Raw genomic sequence first — 19,058 nt, 5'->3', positions numbered from 1 at the left:
GTCAGCAGGACTTTCTTCACAATGATTGGGCTAGGACTGCAGCCCAAGAGAGCATATTGTTCTGTGTGCATAAAAGCCAAAAACCCCACCCCACCCAAAGAACTGTAGAGTACATATTGATAAGGGTTTATTATGAATGGAAAAAATGACAGAGCAGTGAGAACACATTCCTTGTGAAGCAAGGTGGATGTGCTCTGAGTTTTTTAGTACAGCTCCCCTCCCCTGGAAAAAGCCTAAAGGGTCTCGACAAACTTATAAACAGTTAGCATGTACTGGGAAAATATTCTTCTGTACTAGAAGGCAACCACTTAGTCAGTTGAACTGACAGAGGGTTCGGGACAGACACAAAACTCAGTATTAGCATATATTCTTTGGTTCCACATATGAAGATAATCTCTGGCACAGATGGCAGCAACAAAGTATCTGTCCACTAACATGCACCAAAGTGGGTAAATGGAACCTCCATGAATAGAGGCAATATAACTTTAATACCATGATGCTGAGCTACAGAGAAAGCTCATTCATGTCCTGCATATGGGCTCCAAGAAACATCTACATGACTATAGAGTAGTGGACTACTTATGATTTATAATGGCCACATTGGTCAAAATGACACCTTACAGAATTACCCAGGCAACCTAGATAGGTCCTTGTCCCCAGGCAGATCACAATCTAACATAGTCTGTGGGGGAAACAACAGAGGGAGGAAGGGAACGCCAGAGAGACTTCAGTCCAATCCAATAGTCTTTAAAATGTCCTGTCCCTTGCTATGAGTTCTCAATGGAGTTAAAGGATGCTCTCTCAACAGGAGCGATTGATCGAACTATGTGTTTCCAGCTTCATCAACCTCTCGCTTGCCAAGTAATGTCTAAAAAGCATTTGCCTTAATCAGGCAAAGTTAGGAATGTGATGTGACTAGGTTTGCAAAATCAATCAAAAAACAAACAACCCCTGATCTTAGTCTAGTGGACCAGTTGCAAAGGTGCCCAGGGTGGCGATTAAGAAACAGTGGTGTACATCAGGGGTCATTTCTTGCAGGAGCGCACAGGAGCGGAGCTCCGGCAGTAAGGAGCCCAGGGGATGGGCACATGCAACAAGCCCCGCCCCCTGCTCCCAGCAGCCCTCAGTCACGCCACGAGAAGCAAGAAGCAGCCAGGTAAGTTGCAGAGCCCCCCCTGCCCGCCTTCAGGTACAAGCTCTCCCTCCTCTGCGAAGGCAGTTCTGAGCATTCCCCTCCCAATAGCTAGCAATCCAAAGCAGTCCAGTGGCAGCTTTAAGACCAGGTTTGATTCAGGTACAAGCTCTCCCTCCTCTGTGAGGGCAGATCTGCGCGTCCCCCCCCCCCAATAGCTAGCAATCCAAAACAGTCCAGTGGAGCTTGAGCGGTGGGTGTCCCCTTCTGACACACTTCCGGTGATGTCAGGGGGTGTGGCATATGCAAATAAGTTATGCTAATGAGTTCCTGCACCTCTTTTTCTATGGAATGACCCCCTGGTGTACATGATTTAGGGTTGCCAAGTCCTCCCCAGACACTGGCGGGGGGATGGCGGGTAGGGTTGCATTTCCAGGTTGGGAAATTCCTGGAGATTTGGGGGTGGAACCTGGGGAGGACAGGGACATCAGTGGAGTACAATGCCATACAGTCCCCCATCCAAAACATCCATTTTCTCCAGGGGAACTGATCTCTGTAGACTGGAAATGAGCCGTAATTCCCGGAGATCCCCAGGTCCCACCTGGAGGCTGGCATCCCTACGTACATCCCAATGGCTTGATCACATTTGTCTTGTTACTTCACTTCATTTTTGATTTGCCTTTAAGCAATCAGGGATTGTGCTGGCCTGGCTGGAGAGATCTGAATTCAAATCCTGGCCTCCTCAACCCTAAAGCTCACCGAATGAGGATAAAATGAGGGAGTAGAAAGTGACTTATATGACCTTGAGCTCCTCAAAGGACATGGGATATTGTCTTTGGACAATATTCTAGTGGCGGTCCGTCCTTAAGGAAGAATAATTTGTTCCTTTGGAAGCCTCAGCTTTGACAAGCACAAGGCCCCCCGTTCTTTGTTTTCTTTCCATCATGGTCTGGAAAAGAGAGTATGAACTCAAGGACTCTTTTTAATTGCATTTTCTCAGAGAAATCTCTTCAATAAAAAGAGATCTCAAGCAACATTCCCTAAACTCTCCCACCTGCTTGTGCTACTACAAGAGATTTACTTAACTATGTAAACCAATAGTTTTAGGTAACCTTTGAGCTGGTTAAACAGCTGCGACTATGAATGGTGGTCAGTTCATGTGGATATAACATTCCCCCATATATGTTAAACATATGTTTTGTTGTTGTTCAGTTGCACAGTCGAGTCCGACTCTTCGCGACCCCATGGACCAGCTCCCACCAGGTCCATGTTGACATATGTTAACATTCCCATATTCCACATAATTGGGAACCATTCACTTCACAACACATGTAGAATTGACATTTCCCACTTTGCCCCAGAAATCCTTTCCCAAAGAACTTGGCCCTCACAAGACTGAGCAGCTTGGTCATTTTTTTTTCTTCCAAATTTCATAACTGTCCAAAAGATTTATTTCATTCAGAATCCGGAACCGCAGCCCTTCATACCACTGTAAAGTTAGCCCAGCAACAATAAGTGTGTGTGGGGTGTGTGTGTGCGTGAATATACCTGTGAATTACAGGGCTAAACAGGGCTCAAAGAGTATGGAGAAAACCCTGACCTGGATAGCTCAGGCAAGCCTGATCTCATCAGATCTCAGAAGCTAAGCAGGGCTGACCCTGGCAAGTACTTGGAAGGGAGACCTCCAAAGAATATCAGGGCCAGGACACAGAGGCAGGCAATGGCAAGGCACCTCTCTAAAACGTCCAAGCCCTACTGGGGCCGCCAGAAGTCAACCATGACTTCCAGACATACACTCACTCACCCACCAAACGAAAAACAGTGTGGACAAAATGGATACTCTTTACTCAGTGGACTGAGAGCCTAACTTGGGTTGCAAGCCCACTACCATTCAGTGGCCTGCTTATTTATTTGGAGATTTACACCCACTTTTCTCCCCAAAGGAAGCTCACATTTTCCTCTCCTCCATTTTATCCACACAACAACCCTGTGAGGTAGGTTAGGCTGGCAGAGAGTGAGCGGTCCAAGGTCACCTGGCAAATTTCTGAGGCAAAATGTGTGTGTGTGTGTGTGGGGGGTGAATTTTGACAAGGAAAAGAACTTGAGGAGGAAGGCTTATAAACATGTCCTTCCACCTCCACTTGGCTTAAATTTGGCAACTCACCTCGCTATGTGGGTGAAGTGTCATCAAGTGGCAGCCGACGTATGGTGACCCCAGCAAGAGGCTATCAAGGGAAGTGAAAAGCGGAGGTGGTTTGCCATTCTGCCATTTTGCAGAGCCTCCTTTCAGGTACCTAAACCCTGCTTAGCTTCCAAGATCTGATGAGATCATCAGGCTATATCATAACTTCTTCCTTCTCCCACCTCACCATAGCTGTGTATTTATTAAAAAACAACAACACATGGTCTCCCGCCATAGACCTTAAATGAAACATTTATTTTAGCTGTGAGAATGAGACATTTTTACCTCTCTATCAGCAGGGATAAAGCAGAAAACTACTGTGGGGGAGCCCCAGGTCAGCCTCAGCTAATGTTAATTAAGGAAGAATTTGCAGCGGTAGTCTAGAAAATAAGTCTCAAAATGGGACCTGCTGCATAGGACTACCCCCCCCCCCTCTTTTGCTTTAACAGAATCAGGGTTGCCAGCTGGCCCAGTGGAAAAGGTCTTGTCCCTTTAACAGAGGCTTAATGGGCAGGGGAAGTTTTTCACAGCACAGAGGTGAATATTATCACCTGGCAATGAACAGCCCATTAAGCCTTTGCTTTAAAGGGACAGGACATTTTTGTCTAGGCCACTGGGCAACCCTGATGGGCTGGGAGAAATTTATCCTGTCCCATCCACAGAGGCCTAATGTGTGCGAATGGGCAGCTGTAGCTTTGCATGCCATGGAAGTAGATAATGTCACTTGGTAAACAGCATCCCATCAACCTTCTATTAATTTTTTCTCTCCAGATGGCTGGCTACCCTTAAGTAAGCTGTATTTAGTAGCACTATCGATGTAGGCTTATGCTTATTATTGGTGCCCTGCTTTTGCCCTGAACTGAATAGCCCAGGTTAGCCCTGATCTCGACAAACTTCAGAAGCTAAGCAGGGTCCGTTCATGGTTCGTCCATGGGCAGGAGACCAGGGTTGCTACACAGTGGCAGCCAATGGCAAGCCACCTCTTTTAGTCTCTTGTCTTGAAAATCCTACAGGGTTGCCACCAGTTAGCTGTGACTTGATGGTGCTTTCCACTCACCCACTTTGGCTAGAATTTGTTTCTTGTTTTAATATATTTTTTTCTGCCCTGGCCTGGTGGAACATGCCCCTGTGTGAGATCAGGACCCTGCGGGACCTGTTGCCCTTCCTCAGGGACTGCAAAACAGAGCCGTTCTGCCAGGCCTTTGGCTGAGGTGGCGGGCGTCCAGTGAAAAAGTCGACCTCCCATGTTGAAGTTCACCAGCTCGATGTGGCTCTGATCAAGTAGATCATAGAGACCTAGCGGCACCAGCCCTGGAGATCGTGTGTATAAACAGACAGTGCAATCTGTTTTTAAATTGCTGTTCTTAACTGTTTTTAAATTCTCTGTTAATGTATTTATATTGTGATGCCGTATGGCTTTGTGATCCACCCTGAGCTCACTTGTGGGGAGGGCAGAATGTAAGTTTGAATGAATAAATAAATAAATTGAAAGGAAGGTAAAGAAGAAAGAGGAAGGGGTGTGAAAATAGTCATTGGCCTAACATTTGCCGAGGACACATTTATAATACACAATACATAGATCAGGAGTAGAATAATCAAGATATTTCTCTTCTCAGCTCAGTGGCTAGAATTCGTTTCAATGCACCTTGTCACCCTCTAGGCTCAGTTGTGATTAAATGGAATGCATTCATAATTCTTTCATCAGAACTTGGGATCTTGGTCTCTGTCCTTCCTTTTTCCACAGCCGACTAGGTCTATGGGACAGTCTGGTGTGGTAGTTAAGAGCGCAAACTCTAATCTGGGAGAACAGAGTTTGATTCCCCAGTCCTCCACATGCCACTGCTGGTGTGACCTTGGGTCAGTCATAAATTCTTTCAGAGCTGTTCTCTCACAAGCAGTTCTGGAAAAGAGCTCTCTCATCCCCACCTCCCTCACAGGGTGTCTGTTGTGGGGAGGGGAAGGGAAAGGAGATTGTAAGCCGCTCTGAGACTCCTTCGTGTAGTGAAGGGTGGGGTATAAATCCAATCTCTTCTTCTTCTTCTTCTTCTTGTGGTCTTGCCACTTCCCCCTGTCATGTGCTCCTCCCCTATGCTGACCATGCCAGAAAATCTGTATGATTCACACTCCTTGAGACAAACAGATAGGAAGGCAAGAGAGATGGGCCAGCCACGGAGCCTCCCAGCTCTCCTACTTCCTGGCCTGACTCAGCTTTGTCCTGCTGCGAGCACCCAGCTGGTCTGCAGCTCCCTGTCAGCTTCCGGGAGAACTGGCCAGGGGCGCTTGACCCTGGACTCCTAAATGTTTTTTTTCTCATTCAGATGACTGAGAGAGCAATCCTAAGTGATTTCCACTACTCAGAAGTAAATCCCATTGTATTCCATGAGGTTTACCCCTAGGAAAGTAATGTTAGGGTTGCAACCAAAATTACACAGAGGGTCAGATGTTGGAGGAAGCTGCTAGAACTGGATCTGCAAGGCAGCCAGGAAAACAGGAAGTTTTTGCTTTCTGAGGTCAGAGTAGAGAAGGTGGGGGGCAGGGTCTGTGGGGAACCATTTCAGACAAGACGGCTAAGTTTTGTTTTTCGGATTTTTTTTGCCAGTTCTGATTGCATCCTACAGAGAACGCCTTGTGATTACAGTGTGAATTCTAGGTGCATTCTCCACCCACGCAAGGGCAGCCTTTGGATTGTGTTGCCCCCAGAACCTGCCTAGTCTGCCTGCATTATTGGGCCAGCCCTAATAAACAAACCTAAAGGATACCAGGTTTTGCTCACCTTGCTTTGGTTTGCAGCTAGTTAACAACCAAAAGTATATACTGACACCTCTGTACTGAACCAGAGGCATGTAACGTAACCTCAGTGCCAAAATATATGAAAAGGGGTTTTGAGCTAACAAGGTTGGACCACTTACACATTCCTGCAGTGAATCTGTGCACTAAGCAACAGACAACGTTGCCACAGTGAAGTATGCAAGACTAAGTCAGGCTCTTACCCAAGAGGAGAACTCACACCAACTGCAAACCAAAGAAGAGACACAGTGAGCTTTCCTTGAACCCAGAGAGGGAAATTTGTGCAATGCTTGGCGCAAGAAGGAACAGCATTGGCTTTGGGCTACAGTCATGTCCATGCTTACTTAGAAGTTTGTTCTATTTAAAACTGTAAGATTTAACACTGTATTAACGGGAAAAACAGTGTTGTGTAGCAGTTAGTGTCACCTGGGAGGGGGAGAAACAGGGATCCACTCCTTCCTCCCTCTCAAACCTCCGTGGGTGACTTGGGCCTAGGAGCCCTCAAATAGTTGTGAATATTTTATTGATTGATTTGATTTGTGCCCCGCCATTCCCGCCAAAGCAGGCTCAGGGCGGCTTACACAAAACTGCAGCTAATAAATAACAGATAAAAACATCAATATATAAATATCCTCATAAAACACAACATAATTACTAAAACAATTTATATGACGATGGCGGTGGAATAGTAGCACCATTTTGCTGAGTCATCCTGAGATTTCTATTGTGGCAAGCCGTGTAAAGAGGGCATGCTTTTGCTGAGTCACATGGTTGAGGGAAGAAGCGGCGAAAGGGGAAATTAACTTTTTCACCTCAAAGAGTTCTAATTACTACATAACCCAGGAATCCTCCTGACTGCTAGCTTTCTCCATACCTTTGGTTGCCAACTACCTTGGACAAAAAGGTGCTGTTCCTTTAATTGAGGACTGACAGCATATTACTGCCCGGTGATGTGATTTACCTCCACGCCGTGAAGAGTTTCAGCTGTCCATTCCCACACGTTAAACGTTAAACGGGCAGGGTATCCCCCGCCTGTTGGAAACCCTACAATCCCCCAACAAGAACTAGTTATGTTCTCGCAACTGTACTTGTACCCTAATGTTTTCTAATGGAGCCCATGCAAGTCAATTGACATTCCTGGCTCCCATGATTTCCAATGGGCCTTCCAGCGTCTCCGATTGTTTCCAATGGGCAATCCTGTCCTTCCTTTTAGTAGATCCCTGTTCTCCTTTTAGTAGATCCCTGTTCTTCGATGCTACCTCCCCTCTCAACTCTGGGCTTTGAAGAACAAGCAAACATTTAACAGGTACAGCTCTCCCCCTCGGGTGCGGTGAGTGGTAATCTGTACTTGTTGAATGCCTGCCTGCTGCGCATCTACTAGAAGGCGCATATCAGGTTGAGAAAAAAGGAAGTCTTCCAACCCATCGTGTAACCCGCTGTGGTGCCCCGGGAGGCTCGTTCATCCCGGATCCTCTTAACCCGAGTGCGGACTTCAGCTTGCGTTAGAGCCAGTGGGGAAATTCCAACAACGAAGGCGCTTAAAGCTTCTTTAAGTGCGAGTAAGCCCATTGCATCCCTCGTGAGATCGACGCCCAAGTAAACGTGCGAAAGACCGGCTTACGTAACTAGCAACCAAGCACTGAAAAGCCCCACAAAGTATATTGCTCCTAATGCTCACACAAAAACGCACATCTGCTTGCATTTCCTTTATTTATACCCTGCTTTTCTCCCCAGCTCCGTCTCAAAGCGGCTTTTTGAACATCGTGTGCTTCCCCCAGCCTCCATTTTCGCACAACAGCCCTGTGAGGTGGGCCAAGCTGGGACCTGCCACGGCCGAAGTGGGGATTCAGAACCCAAGTCGTCCAGGGTCCTAGTCCGCCAGACCGCCACACTATCCACGACAACACACTGCCCTAATGCACCCATGCACTGAAAGGCACCGGGCCCCTTTGAAATCCGGGGCATTTATTTCAGGTGCAAACAACCATAACATCGAGCTTCTGAGCGCCTCTGTCTGGAGAACCCAGGCGTCCGGCTTCTCATTAGCGACGCCCCCCCCCCCCGCAAGCCGAGGAGGAGGGGCGCCTTCCCTGCGCTTGCGCCAACCGCGGAGGGAGATGCCGGGAACAGCCTCTGGCCTCTCTATAAAAGCCCCTGCCGGGGCGCTGTCTTCCCCAGATCGTCCCCGCCTTTGGCTGCCTTCCTTCAGCTCTTGCTTCAACAGTGCTTGAACGGAGCAGGGTCGCGGCCGCCCCATCCTTCCATTTTTCCGCCAGACCAGCAAAACCAACAACCCCGCCTCTATCTGCGCCATGAGCTCCCAGGTCCGCCAGAACTACGACACCGAGAGCGAAGCTGGGGTGAACAGCTTGGTCAACCAGTTCCTCCGCGCCAGCTACACCTATCTGTCCCTGGTGAGTATCTGCTGCCATGCGCCCCCCCCCCCCATGGGTGGGGAGCCATGAGGAGGTGCAGAATATGCGAGAATTCCTTATCAGGTGCGTGATGGGTGCAGGGTCTGTTGTTTCTTCTCCCGAGGGCCTTGGCTGCTTTTCAGGGATACATAAAATTCCACCTGGTGCAGGTTCTGCCGGTGTGGGCGGGCTTGTAGCTAAAACGGTCCCATGTTAGCTCCTATAATTTAAACTGGAGAAGTCCCGCTTCTTTTCTGTAGTTTAAAAAAAGGGTTTTCTTGAAAAATATAGGAATTCTGGTTCCTTACATTGGTCTCGTAAATTGGAATTTTTTCCCCCCAGTGAGTGCTGCTTAAACCTAAAAAAAGCCCCTCAAACCTCCTTTCATCTTTTGTTATGGAACCTATATTTGCTTGGTATGTTGGGGGGGAATGACCACGTGGACCACGCGCAACCCCACCCACCTGGATGTTGTAGGCTTCTGCACGGAAAGCTTCCTTTGTCTAGAAGTTGTCCTGTTAGTTACCCTCTTTTGGTTAAGAGTGGTGGACTCTAACCTGGAGAACCGGGTTCGATTCCCCTACTCCTCCCCTTAAAGCCACTTGGGTGACCTTGGGTCAGTCACAGTTCTCTCATTCCACAAAATAAACCCACCTCCCCACAAAAAGAGATAAGAGTTTCAGGCTGCCAGACAGCCTTAGGGTTTCCTGGTTATACTACACCCACTGCCATATGATAATTAATTTATTTAATTCTTGTGTTTATCGTCTATCTTTGCTGTGGTGAGAGTAACTGGAAGGCAACCCCAGTAAGTGTACCACATTCAGGATGTAAAAACTTTGGACTCCTTCTCCAAAAGGCTGAACCCTGTGGCACCTTTAAGATCTTTAAATCTTGTTCTGCTGGTTCAGACCAACATGGCTACCCACCTGAATTTTTCTCCAAAGGGCTGTGAGTGTCGTGAATTGCCTTGCCCCTTTAGCAATCTGGGGCGGCTTTTCCTGAGCCTCTTGTTTCTTGAATTCCCAATGTCCATTCGCTCTGGCACCTGATACCTGCCCTTTAGTCTCCTGTGTTTTGTAAATAGTAGATAACAAGCCTAGCTTCTTTATACTCTTTGTTGTGGTGTCTGCCCCCCCCCATTCCATCCCCCAGCATGCCCTGTACCATTGTTTACAGGTGGCAAAGTTCGCATATTTCTGATTTCTGCTCCGGCCTGTGAAAACACAGTGGTGAGATATGGAGCTGATGATTAAACCTTGTTCCTTTTGCCCCAGAGTTTGTGTTAGACTTTGCTTAGTCCTTATCTGGGAATCACATGGTTTTAGGATTAGAAGCTATTTTAAAGGGGTGTGGAAGAGGCGGGGCAGAATTGCAGCCTTGGCACCACCCACCTTGGTGTCTCTTGGAGGGGTGGGACCCAGATGACTTTCTTTAGTATTTATTTATTTATACCCCGCCCTCCCCATGGACAGGCTCAGGGTGGCTCACAGTTAACGGCACCATGTGCCAAGATATAACAATTAAAAACAAGATAAAACAGTCCTGCATTACATACACTTAAATGCAATTAATACTATAAAGTGCTCGTAGTGATAATCGTCGTTCATTCAGTTTGAGGTGGCGTGTAAACAGATGTAATACTAGGGCCCCTCTTTAGCGATACTTTGGCCTCCCACAATCTCTTGAAGGGCCAACCCAACAACATGTGGTTGATGGCAGTAGTGGTAGATGGTAATGGTGGTGGATGGTGGGTGGCTCCTAATAGAAAGCCTGGCAGAAGAGCTCCGTCTTGCAGGCCCTGCAGAACTGTACACAGTCCCGCAGGGCCCTAATCTCCGGGAGCTCATTCCACCAGGTAGGAGCCGCCACCGAAAAGTCTCTGGCCCTGGTAGTAGCAAGCCTGGCATCTCTAGGGCCTGGGGTCATTAGACGGTGTTGTGACCCCAACCGTAGTGCTCTCTGGGTATGTATGAGGAAAGGCAGTCCCTCAGGTGTCTTGGACCCTTTTTAAAGGCTATTGCTGCTGCTTTCTGGTCTCAGTTTTCAAAACAGAATGTTAAGCCCAGGTCAGATTTTAAGACTTTAAAACTGGCATGGGTCTTGATCATCGGGACTCTTGACCAAGTGAACGTGGATGACGGTTAGGGTTTTTTCCCCCTTTTTTGAGAGATCCCTTTACAGAACTGAAGTTTCTGCACTGCTTTGGGGGAAGCCAGGATAGTCAATCTAGCTTCATACCGACTCATTTTCGAATCATGCTTAAACCACACTGGGCCCAAGTGTAGTACGTCCAAACCAGAAGGTTTTGTATTCGCCAGGAGTGAAACTAAGGGAGTACAGATCAGTATGGAGTGTTGGTAGGGAAGTGGACAGAGTGTGGACTCATGGATCTTTTGCTTGTGAGCTTTTTGCCTTCTCTCCTCTCCCATCCCTAATGATCCTAAGAAGAAATGCAACTTACTTTTCACCCCTTGGTACTTGCACGAGTAACGTGTTTGTAGGAGCTCACCTGGATTCAATAAAGGAATGCTATATTCTTTCCAGGCAAGATGCTCTGGTATAATTACCAGTTTAATGGTGCATCATTTTGCTGCCAAGGTAGATTTGCTTAAAACTGCAGGCCTACAATTCTTTAGTGTGTGGTTGTGTGTTCAATTAAGTGTTAATGCGGTAACTTTTGTCTCCTAAAATCCATTGAAAAGGAGATGAAGGGGATTGTTTGACGAAACTCTCAACAACAACAAACCTTCCCTTTTTTTTCCTCTCTCTGCTAGGGTCATTATTTCACCCGGGACGATGTGGCTCTATCCAAGTTTGCGTCCTTTTTCCAGCATTTGTCTGAGGAGAAACACGAACAAGCTGAGAAACTCCTGACCTTCCAAAACCGTCGTGGAGGGAGAGTCTTTCTCAAGGATGTTAAAGTGAGCGTGGGGTATCTCTCGGGTGGGTGTGGGAGGGCCACTGAGAAGTGGAGGGAGGGTGGCTGGTTGGCTGCAGAAGAGGAACTGAGAGCGCAGGGCTTTCTGGGCAAAGACAGAAGATTTAAAGTTGGGGAAAGGTCGTTTTGATGAACCCAGAATATCACTAAAGGGCTTGTCAGAAGGAAGGGGAGACCAAAGGACAGTGGGTCTCCCACATCTACGGCTATGTGGTCTTCATCACATCCGAATGTCCCAGGGTGTACGTGACTTATTTAGGTGCATGGGACACAGCAACCTAGTTGAAGCTAAGCATGTCAGTGCTGCAGTGGGAAACCCTTGGGAGTCCTGTGTAAACTTATGCTGTGGGTTCCATGATGCAAGAAAGGGGAGAAAAATGTAAAAATCTCTTTAGCGGGGCTGGCTTGGCGGACGGTGTCTTTCCTGCTGTTGATGACAAGGGGGAACTTCCGAAGATTCTGGATGTGGCTGTCCCCTGCTCTGCAGGGACTTCTGCAGCACCTGTTTGCTCTCTGCTTCAGAGAGTTTTGCATGTGGATGTATTTCTTGCCACAGAGGCTGGATTAACTGAGAGCCAGTTTGGTGTAGCGGTTAGGAGCATGGACTCTAATCTGGGAACACCGGGTTTGATTCCCCAACCCTCCACATGCAGCTGCTGGTGTGACCTTGGGTCAGTCACAAGTTCTTTCAGAGCTGTTCTCTCAAGAGCAGCCCTCGGATGAGCTCTCTCAGCCCCACTTACCTTAACTACAAGAAAGGTGCCTGTGCTGCTACTTTTGTCATTTTTATTTTATTCTTTTTTACTGTGCTTTATTGCAGCGTATTCTTAAGTCTGGTTTTAGTGATCAAAACAATTGCACAATGCCATTCTTTATTAACCTTGTTGTACTCTGGAAGTTTTACCATCTGGCTATTGTAATTTACTTTTATGGTTTTTATATTGCTGGCTATGCGCTGTAACAATAAAATTCATTCATTCATACTTACCTCCCAGGGTGTCTGTTGTGGGGAGGGGAAGGGAAGAAGAAGAGGAGATTGGATTTATACCCCGCCCTTCACTTGGAGTCTCAGAGCGGTTTACAAATCCTTTCCCTTCCCCTCCCCACAACAGACACCCTGTGAGGTGGGTGGGGCTGAGAGAACTCTGACACTGTGCCAGAGCTTGTGACTGACCCAAGGTCACATCAGCAGGTGCAATTGGAGGAGTGGGGAATCAAACCCGGTTCTCCCAGATTAGAGTCCGCGCACTTAACCACTACACCAAACTGGCTCTCTGGGAAAGGGATTGTAAGCCACTTTGAGACTCCTTTGGGTAGTGAAGGGAAGGCGGGGTATAAATCCATTTCTTCTCTTCTAACTGGCTTGTGGGTCTCCTCCCAGCTGGCTAAAAATGTGGGAATAAAAGCTTGGACTGCAAAGAATGAGAAGACAGGTTATGCAGAATTGAAGAGTGGTGGTTAAAAAAAAATGCAGTCCTCTGTTTGGGACAAGTTGGGCCTTGTCAGAAATGCCCCCCACTAGGTCCATGCAGATCCCTAACATGATCCGTGGCACAGAGTACAATGGACAGAGCGAATCTCTTGCAGAGCAAAGCAGAGAGCTGCACCCAGTATCTCTAGCAAGGCTTAAAGATTCTGGTGCCGTAGTCAGGAGAAGGGGAAGGCACTGAGCTGTACCCCATCTGCTGAACTGTTAGGGGCAACACCACCTAGTGTGCTCATCTGTGCGACCTGGCCAAAATCTGCTCTGCCTGACCCTCCTTCTAAGAACTGATGGTGAGTGGGGTGAAATTGAGAAGAATGTGGAGCTGACCGTTAATGTGATGTGTGCCAAATGAGTGGCTGGGACCGGTAGCTTCCAGGAGAAGTCCCAGGGTGGACGGGGCAGGACCAAACCAAAATGCGCACCGCCTGGTGCATGATCTGATTTTCGCTCTCTCCTGTTGCTCAACTCCAGAAACCGGAGCAGGATGAATGGGGGAATGGAGCCTCTGCCATGGCCTTCGCCCTTCAGCTGGAGAAGAACGTGAACCAGGCCCTGCTGGATCTGCACAAGATCGCTTCTCACCACGTGGATCCTCACGTAAGCAATGGAAGCTTGTTGGTCTGTGTTCTGGCACCCCTCCCTACGGCTTCCAAAGACAAAAACCCCTCCCTCCCCATAACTGTGTGTTTGTGCCTCAAAGAAAAGAACCAAGCTGAATTCTGAAACCTTTAAACCAAGTATATTTGCATATAATACTGTTTCAGGCAGGATTAACCTGCTCTGTATCTCATTTGCAAGGTCAAACTGTCAGTGTTTAACGTTTAGGAACTCTTAAGGAATTTGCTTCCAGGGAAACACAGGGCTGGTTGGCCAAATAACCTGTTTTTAGATGGAAGGCACTTTTTATGTGATGGAAGGGATAACTCTATATCTGCGTTGTGGCCTTGAGCCTTTTGAGTTAAATGGGTTAGTGAGTTACGAGAGGGAGGGCAGGAAGGGTTGCCTCAGTGCTTAATTCTTGTGGCCCTTTCTTACACACCTAGGGAAAATGCTGATTGCCACTTTTGGGGTCAGGAAGCAATTATTCTCCAGGCTGGTTTTGCCAGTGATCTTTGAGGAGTTTTTTTTTCTTTTTCATCTTCTGGGTGTGGAACAGTGGTCACTGAGGGTGCGGACGGAGGAGGTATTTGTGAATTTTCTGCATTGTGCAGGGGATTGAACGAGATGACCCTGGAGGGTCCCTTCTGTTGGGTGTTACAAGTTAAAACACTGTTCAGTATTTACTGGGTTAATGATGTTTGTTAAATCACATGTTTGTTTGTAACAAATAAGTTTAGAGAGTTAGAAAGCCCGGTAACTTCAGATCTAGTTTGTTGTTCTGATTGGAGACCAGAGTGCCAAGTATTAGCATTTTATGGCTCTTTGTCCTGAGCAAGAAGAAGTTAGTCTCCATTGCTCTCTTCTGCCATGTTCTGTCTAGCTGTAAGGATGTAGGAATATTAGCTCTTTGTTATTTTACATCCCGTGTACCTTTTCCCCATGCTAGGTTGTAGTAAACTTTTATATTTAAACACACCATGGACTCTGCCTCTTTAATACTCTGCTGAATGCTGATATACTCTGCTGATTCACTTTAAAATTAAAAGAATAACCCAACACCTTCCAACTCCGATTCTGTGTGTGAACCCTTCATGGTACATGCTATTGGGATCCACTTCCAGCATTGTCTTTTCACTCCTGCTTTCCAGATGTGTGACTTCCTGGAGACTCACTACCTTGATGAGGAGGTGAAGCTGATCAAGAAGCTGGGTGATCACCTGACCAACCTGAAGCGGGTGCGTGCCAGCGAGGACGGCCTGGGCGAGTACCTCTTCGATCGCCTCACCTTGGGCGAGTCCAGCGACTGAGCTGCAGAGTGCTGGATCCCTCCAGAGTCCTCCCACCAACCTGTCCAGCTGTGTTGCTCTAATTTGTCATGTGCCTATGTTTAAAAAAAAGTTTGGCTGTTCAGTGAATGAGGCATGCCTCTACCCTGCACATCTTGGGGAGGAGAGTCTGTAACTGGCATTAAATAAAACTTGCCATTAAGCACTACACTGGCACGTGTTTGTGTGTGTATATGTGCATGCTAACTAGGATAACCTTTGCACAGCATTTTGGATTCAGTGATATTGCCCAGTTTAGCTTCCATGGATTGAGGAGTGGGTGACCTCTCCTAAAACAAACTGACCTCCAGTTCAGCTAATACAGGGTAACTGTGCCTTCCCTCTGTTCTCTGCCTTCTGTAATCAAAGATATGATCATCTGCCACTGTACACATATTTTCAACAGGAGAAGACGACAACCTGATAACCAGCATCCCTTGACCCATTCAAGTCGAGGCCTAAATCCCCCCCACACACACACACTTAGTTTCTAAAAATGCAGCCTGGTAAAAAAAAGAGTTTTCGAGAACTCTGAAGCTTGGACAAGTGACACCTTTTAGCTAGTTGTGAAAGTATCACTTCATGTTTCTTTAGAATTTGCTTTAGGCAGGCAGGATCCTGCAGCCTTCTCTTATAAGTGGATTCTTGAGTGTTTCGAGTCCCTAGATCCAGCTAGCTTTTCCTCTCAGTCTTTCCCAAGTATCATTACTGTAAATCCCATAACCCCCCTAGTCCTCCTTGGGTGTTCAAAGGGGAACCCACCTTCCCCTTTCTCAATCAGAGAAGTTGGCTGGGCCCACCCTTCTCTTTTCCCCCTGTTAATTTGTAAAATAGTCACTGGCAGTCTAGCTTCCTGTTTCTGTCTGTGGTCTCTGCAGCTCCCGAGTGCAAGTTCAGATTGAATGGGCTTTGAAGGAGAGCAGAATTCAGTTGAACACTAGGAGACACCTCCTATCCTGAACAGCCCTTTCCCAGAGGAACTGATCTCCCCCCCCCAAGCTGGACAGCCATCTGTTGGAGATGGTCCACCTTGGACCAGATGGCCTACTAGGCTCCTTTCAGCTATGACCGTGGAGAGGGTTTTTTTTTAAGTCTTGTTTTGGTTGGTTTTGTATGTGCTTGCATTGCCTGGCAGTCATGGTGACTTCTGGCTAGCCTTACTGTGGGCTTCAATGTTTTTCAAAAAAAGGTGGCTTTTGATCGCCTGCCTCTGCATCCCAAACCCTGGGCTATCCAGGTCAAGGCAACCGTGGAGCTTCTGATTTGCTCTGTGCTGCTGAACATGAAACTACAAGAAAGGTGCCTGTGCTGCTGCATCTGTTTTTTTTTCATTTGTTTTGGATATATGCTGGAAAATGAAACCTGTAATCACTCAAGCCTTTCCAAAAATGACTTCAAAGAACAGAAGCGTTTAGCTGTCCCATTGAAACCAACAGACATTGCACTTGGACTTCAAATGGAAGAGCGTGTGCTCTGCTTACTGTCGATTTGGCTCCTGGGTTTAAAGCAGAACCTAGTATGTGCTCCCCATACACCTTTTTTGAACAAATAGCTTAAGCTAGGAATGTAACAGTAGAGCCAGCCTACCTGTAGAAGAAGAAATTAGATTTATACCCCACCCTTCACTTGGAGTCTGAGTGACTTACAAACTCCTTTCCCCTTCCCCTCCCCACAACAGACACCTTGTGAGGTGGGTGGGGCTGAGAGAACACTGACACAAACTGCTCTTTCAGGAACAGCTGTGCCAGAGCCTGTGACTGACCCAAGGCCACATCAGGTGCAAGTGGAGGAGTGGGGAGTCAAACCCAGTTCTCCCAGATTTAGAGTCCGCACATTTAACCACTACACCAAACTGGCTCTAACAGATGGTGCTGTAGGTGTAAAACAGGGTGGCAATCTGACACCTGCATCTTTGCTCCTTCACGTTGTAGAAGGTAATGGTATTTACCAGTTAATAAATTGTAGGGGATGCATATTGAGCCTTGTTGCATAGAGGATTAAGAAGCTCTACCTTGTCACCCATGGCATCACTACTGCTCTTAGCTCCTATGCTAACCATGCTTTCATCTTTGATCTGTGGAACCCAATCCACATTGGGGGGTGGATCCTGCACCCCAGCTTACCACTCCACTGAGCAAAGTTTGGAGCAAGTGGCTCTTAAGGTGGAGAATAGTTGGATGTTAGAACATCGGCTAAGACGTTATTTCCCAGTGCGTTTCTGCTGCTTTGTAAGAGCCTCTTAGTTCAGCTACTACATGCACTTTTTGTATCATATTTTGTACAGAGCTACCTGGATGTTTATGAAAAGCCAGGTAGCAAAGTTTTAAAGTAGAGCACTGACCTCCCCGCCATTTTCCCTTTGCAGAAGTTTAGAAACATTCACCTCAGAAGTTTAGAAACACTGACTGACACAATTTTCCAAAGCAAAATTTATTCTTAAATAATTTGAGATTTGTCTCACAAGCAGCTTTTTGTTCATTTGATTTTTCCCCCACACACAGTATTTTTGGTAGGGACTGGGAGAGGTGGAAGACGACAAAAAACCTCAAGCACTTTTTAAAACAAGTCTGTGGGGATAGGAGGGGAACAACAGCAACGACAGAAAAGTCGTGACAATCACACAACTTTACAGCCAGGCGATACTTTAACAAAATGATGAGGTACGAGCAATTGGGGGGTGGGGGAGGATGGGATGACGTGGATCATAATCCAAGCACAGATGTTTAGCCAGCCCAAACAGCAAGCAACGCAATCAGCACGTAGACCAGGCCGCAGGGAGGGAAATGGAGTTTCCTTGGTTCTCTTGGTACCAAACTTGGCAGCAGATTTGGGGGCAGGATATGAAGGTCCCATGCCAGAACCAGTTCTCTCTCGTGCTGGACACGAGACATAATAAAACCTTCCAACCTTCACTGGTTTTCCCTGCCTCTTAAACACTACAGCCCCACCATAGTGGGCAACGAGTCCTGAACATTGTGCTCTGGCCGATGTCCCAAGACAGCCCCAGTCCTAGCAGGGAAGGCCTTTATCTCCCATCTATTTAGGAAACACGGTCATAAAAACAGTCACTCACCTTACAAGCAATTTGGTCTAAACTTTCAGAGTCTGCATCTGTTTGCATATTTTTAAGGGCCACTGTTGCGGAGCAGTGAGGCTACTTTCTGGGAAAAGATGGCCATTCAGAAACACCCTGCCCTACAAGATAAGTCAAGGAAGCATTCCCGGGAGCCCTCGACATTCTAGAATCACCTATGGAATGAATCCCTGTTTCTTGCACTAACTTGACTCGTTTGGCTCACACTGTTGGGTTGGGTCAGATCAAAATCACTGGCCTCCCCTCCCTCGTTGAACACTACACAGGACCAATCCCATTGCAAGGAGAGTTAGAGTAGCAGGTTCTGGAGTGCCTAGTGTATAGGCCCAGTTTCCAGGTTGTTGGTATGGCTGCAGTAAAATCCATCCTTTTAACATCTGAAAACAACTTTGGTTGGTTTCCCTAAGTATCCACCCCCAGTCTACACAGGCAGAGAGCAGTTTATACTGCAAGACAGCCCCTGCGCGTTCTCAATTTCTTCCTCCTCAGAACTCCACACAGGTGGCTTTATTTAAACCCATGATCACTTAGAGGTCTTTCCATACATTCCAAGCCTCCGGCACCATTCCAGAAGGTTCTACTAAGCTAATCCTTGCTGTCAAGGAAACACCTGTGATGCTTCCAGTCAGGGAAGTTCAATAACAAATAGGACTCTCCTCCTCCTCCTTTTAAAGATGACTCTGTTAGCTGCATCTGCGAGACAGTCACACCTGTAAAATCCCTGCCACTCGCACTGCAGGACCTTCACTTTCCCAGTGGCTTCTCAGACTTTTAAAAACACCCCACAAGGTCAAGAAGCAAGACTTCCCAGCCTGTCCAAGTGTGACCAGCCTCCCCCGACACCAAAGGATTTTCTAGGATATCGAAGCGTTCTAGAAACTCTGTTGGGGTAGAGGCAGCTGGGAAGGTCCCAAGCAGTGCGTTCAGCGATTTAGCACTATAAAAGGGTAGTTTATAAAGGATTTGTCATCTCTCGTGATATCGGAGAACAACCCTGGTCCTAAGCATCCCTAAAAAGCCTGGATCCTCCCCAAATCAGTGGTACTGGGACATTACAAAAGATTCCAGACCTATCTCATCCTAAACACAGGCGACCT

At 47.2% G+C, this 19,058-nt stretch overlaps 1 protein-coding gene across 1 annotated transcript; it reads left to right on the top strand.

Annotated features, from left to right (window-relative positions):
• Positions 1–8,262: 8,262 nt before the first annotated feature.
• LOC107116593 (ferritin light chain, oocyte isoform-like) lies at positions 8,263–15,038 on the top strand. The gene is made up of 4 exons (XM_015418532.1): positions 8,263–8,515; positions 11,293–11,439; positions 13,414–13,539; positions 14,691–15,038. The coding sequence occupies exons 1-4, from the start codon at positions 8,414–8,416 to the stop codon at positions 14,847–14,849; spliced, it is 534 nt and encodes a 177-aa protein (XP_015274018.1). The 5' UTR covers positions 8,263–8,413; the 3' UTR covers positions 14,850–15,038.
• The last annotated feature ends 4,020 nt before the right edge of the window (positions 15,039–19,058 follow it).

The sequence above is a fragment of the Gekko japonicus genome, unplaced genomic scaffold (assembly GCF_001447785.1).
Source record: "Gekko japonicus isolate JY-2015 unplaced genomic scaffold, Gekko_japonicus_V1.1 scaffold299, whole genome shotgun sequence".
Lineage (NCBI taxonomy): Eukaryota > Metazoa > Chordata > Lepidosauria > Squamata > Gekkonidae > Gekko > Gekko japonicus.
Note: the sequence above shows the minus strand (reverse complement) of the source record. Positions and strands in the feature narration are given on the sequence as shown.

What these genes read in the sequence shown, in the direction of transcription:
- LOC107116593 (XM_015418532.1), top strand. Translation starts at nt 8,414, where the DNA reads ATGAGCTCCCAGGTCCGCCAGAACTACGACACCGAGAGCGAAGCTGGG. An exon ending in GCTACACCTATCTGTCCCTG is followed by an intron (nt 8,516 to 11,292) that starts GTGAGTATCTGC and finishes TCTCTCTGCTAG; the next exon opens with GGTCATTATTTCACCCGGGA. An exon ending in CTCACCACGTGGATCCTCAC is followed by an intron (nt 13,540 to 14,690) that starts GTAAGCAATGGA and finishes CCTGCTTTCCAG; the next exon opens with ATGTGTGACTTCCTGGAGAC.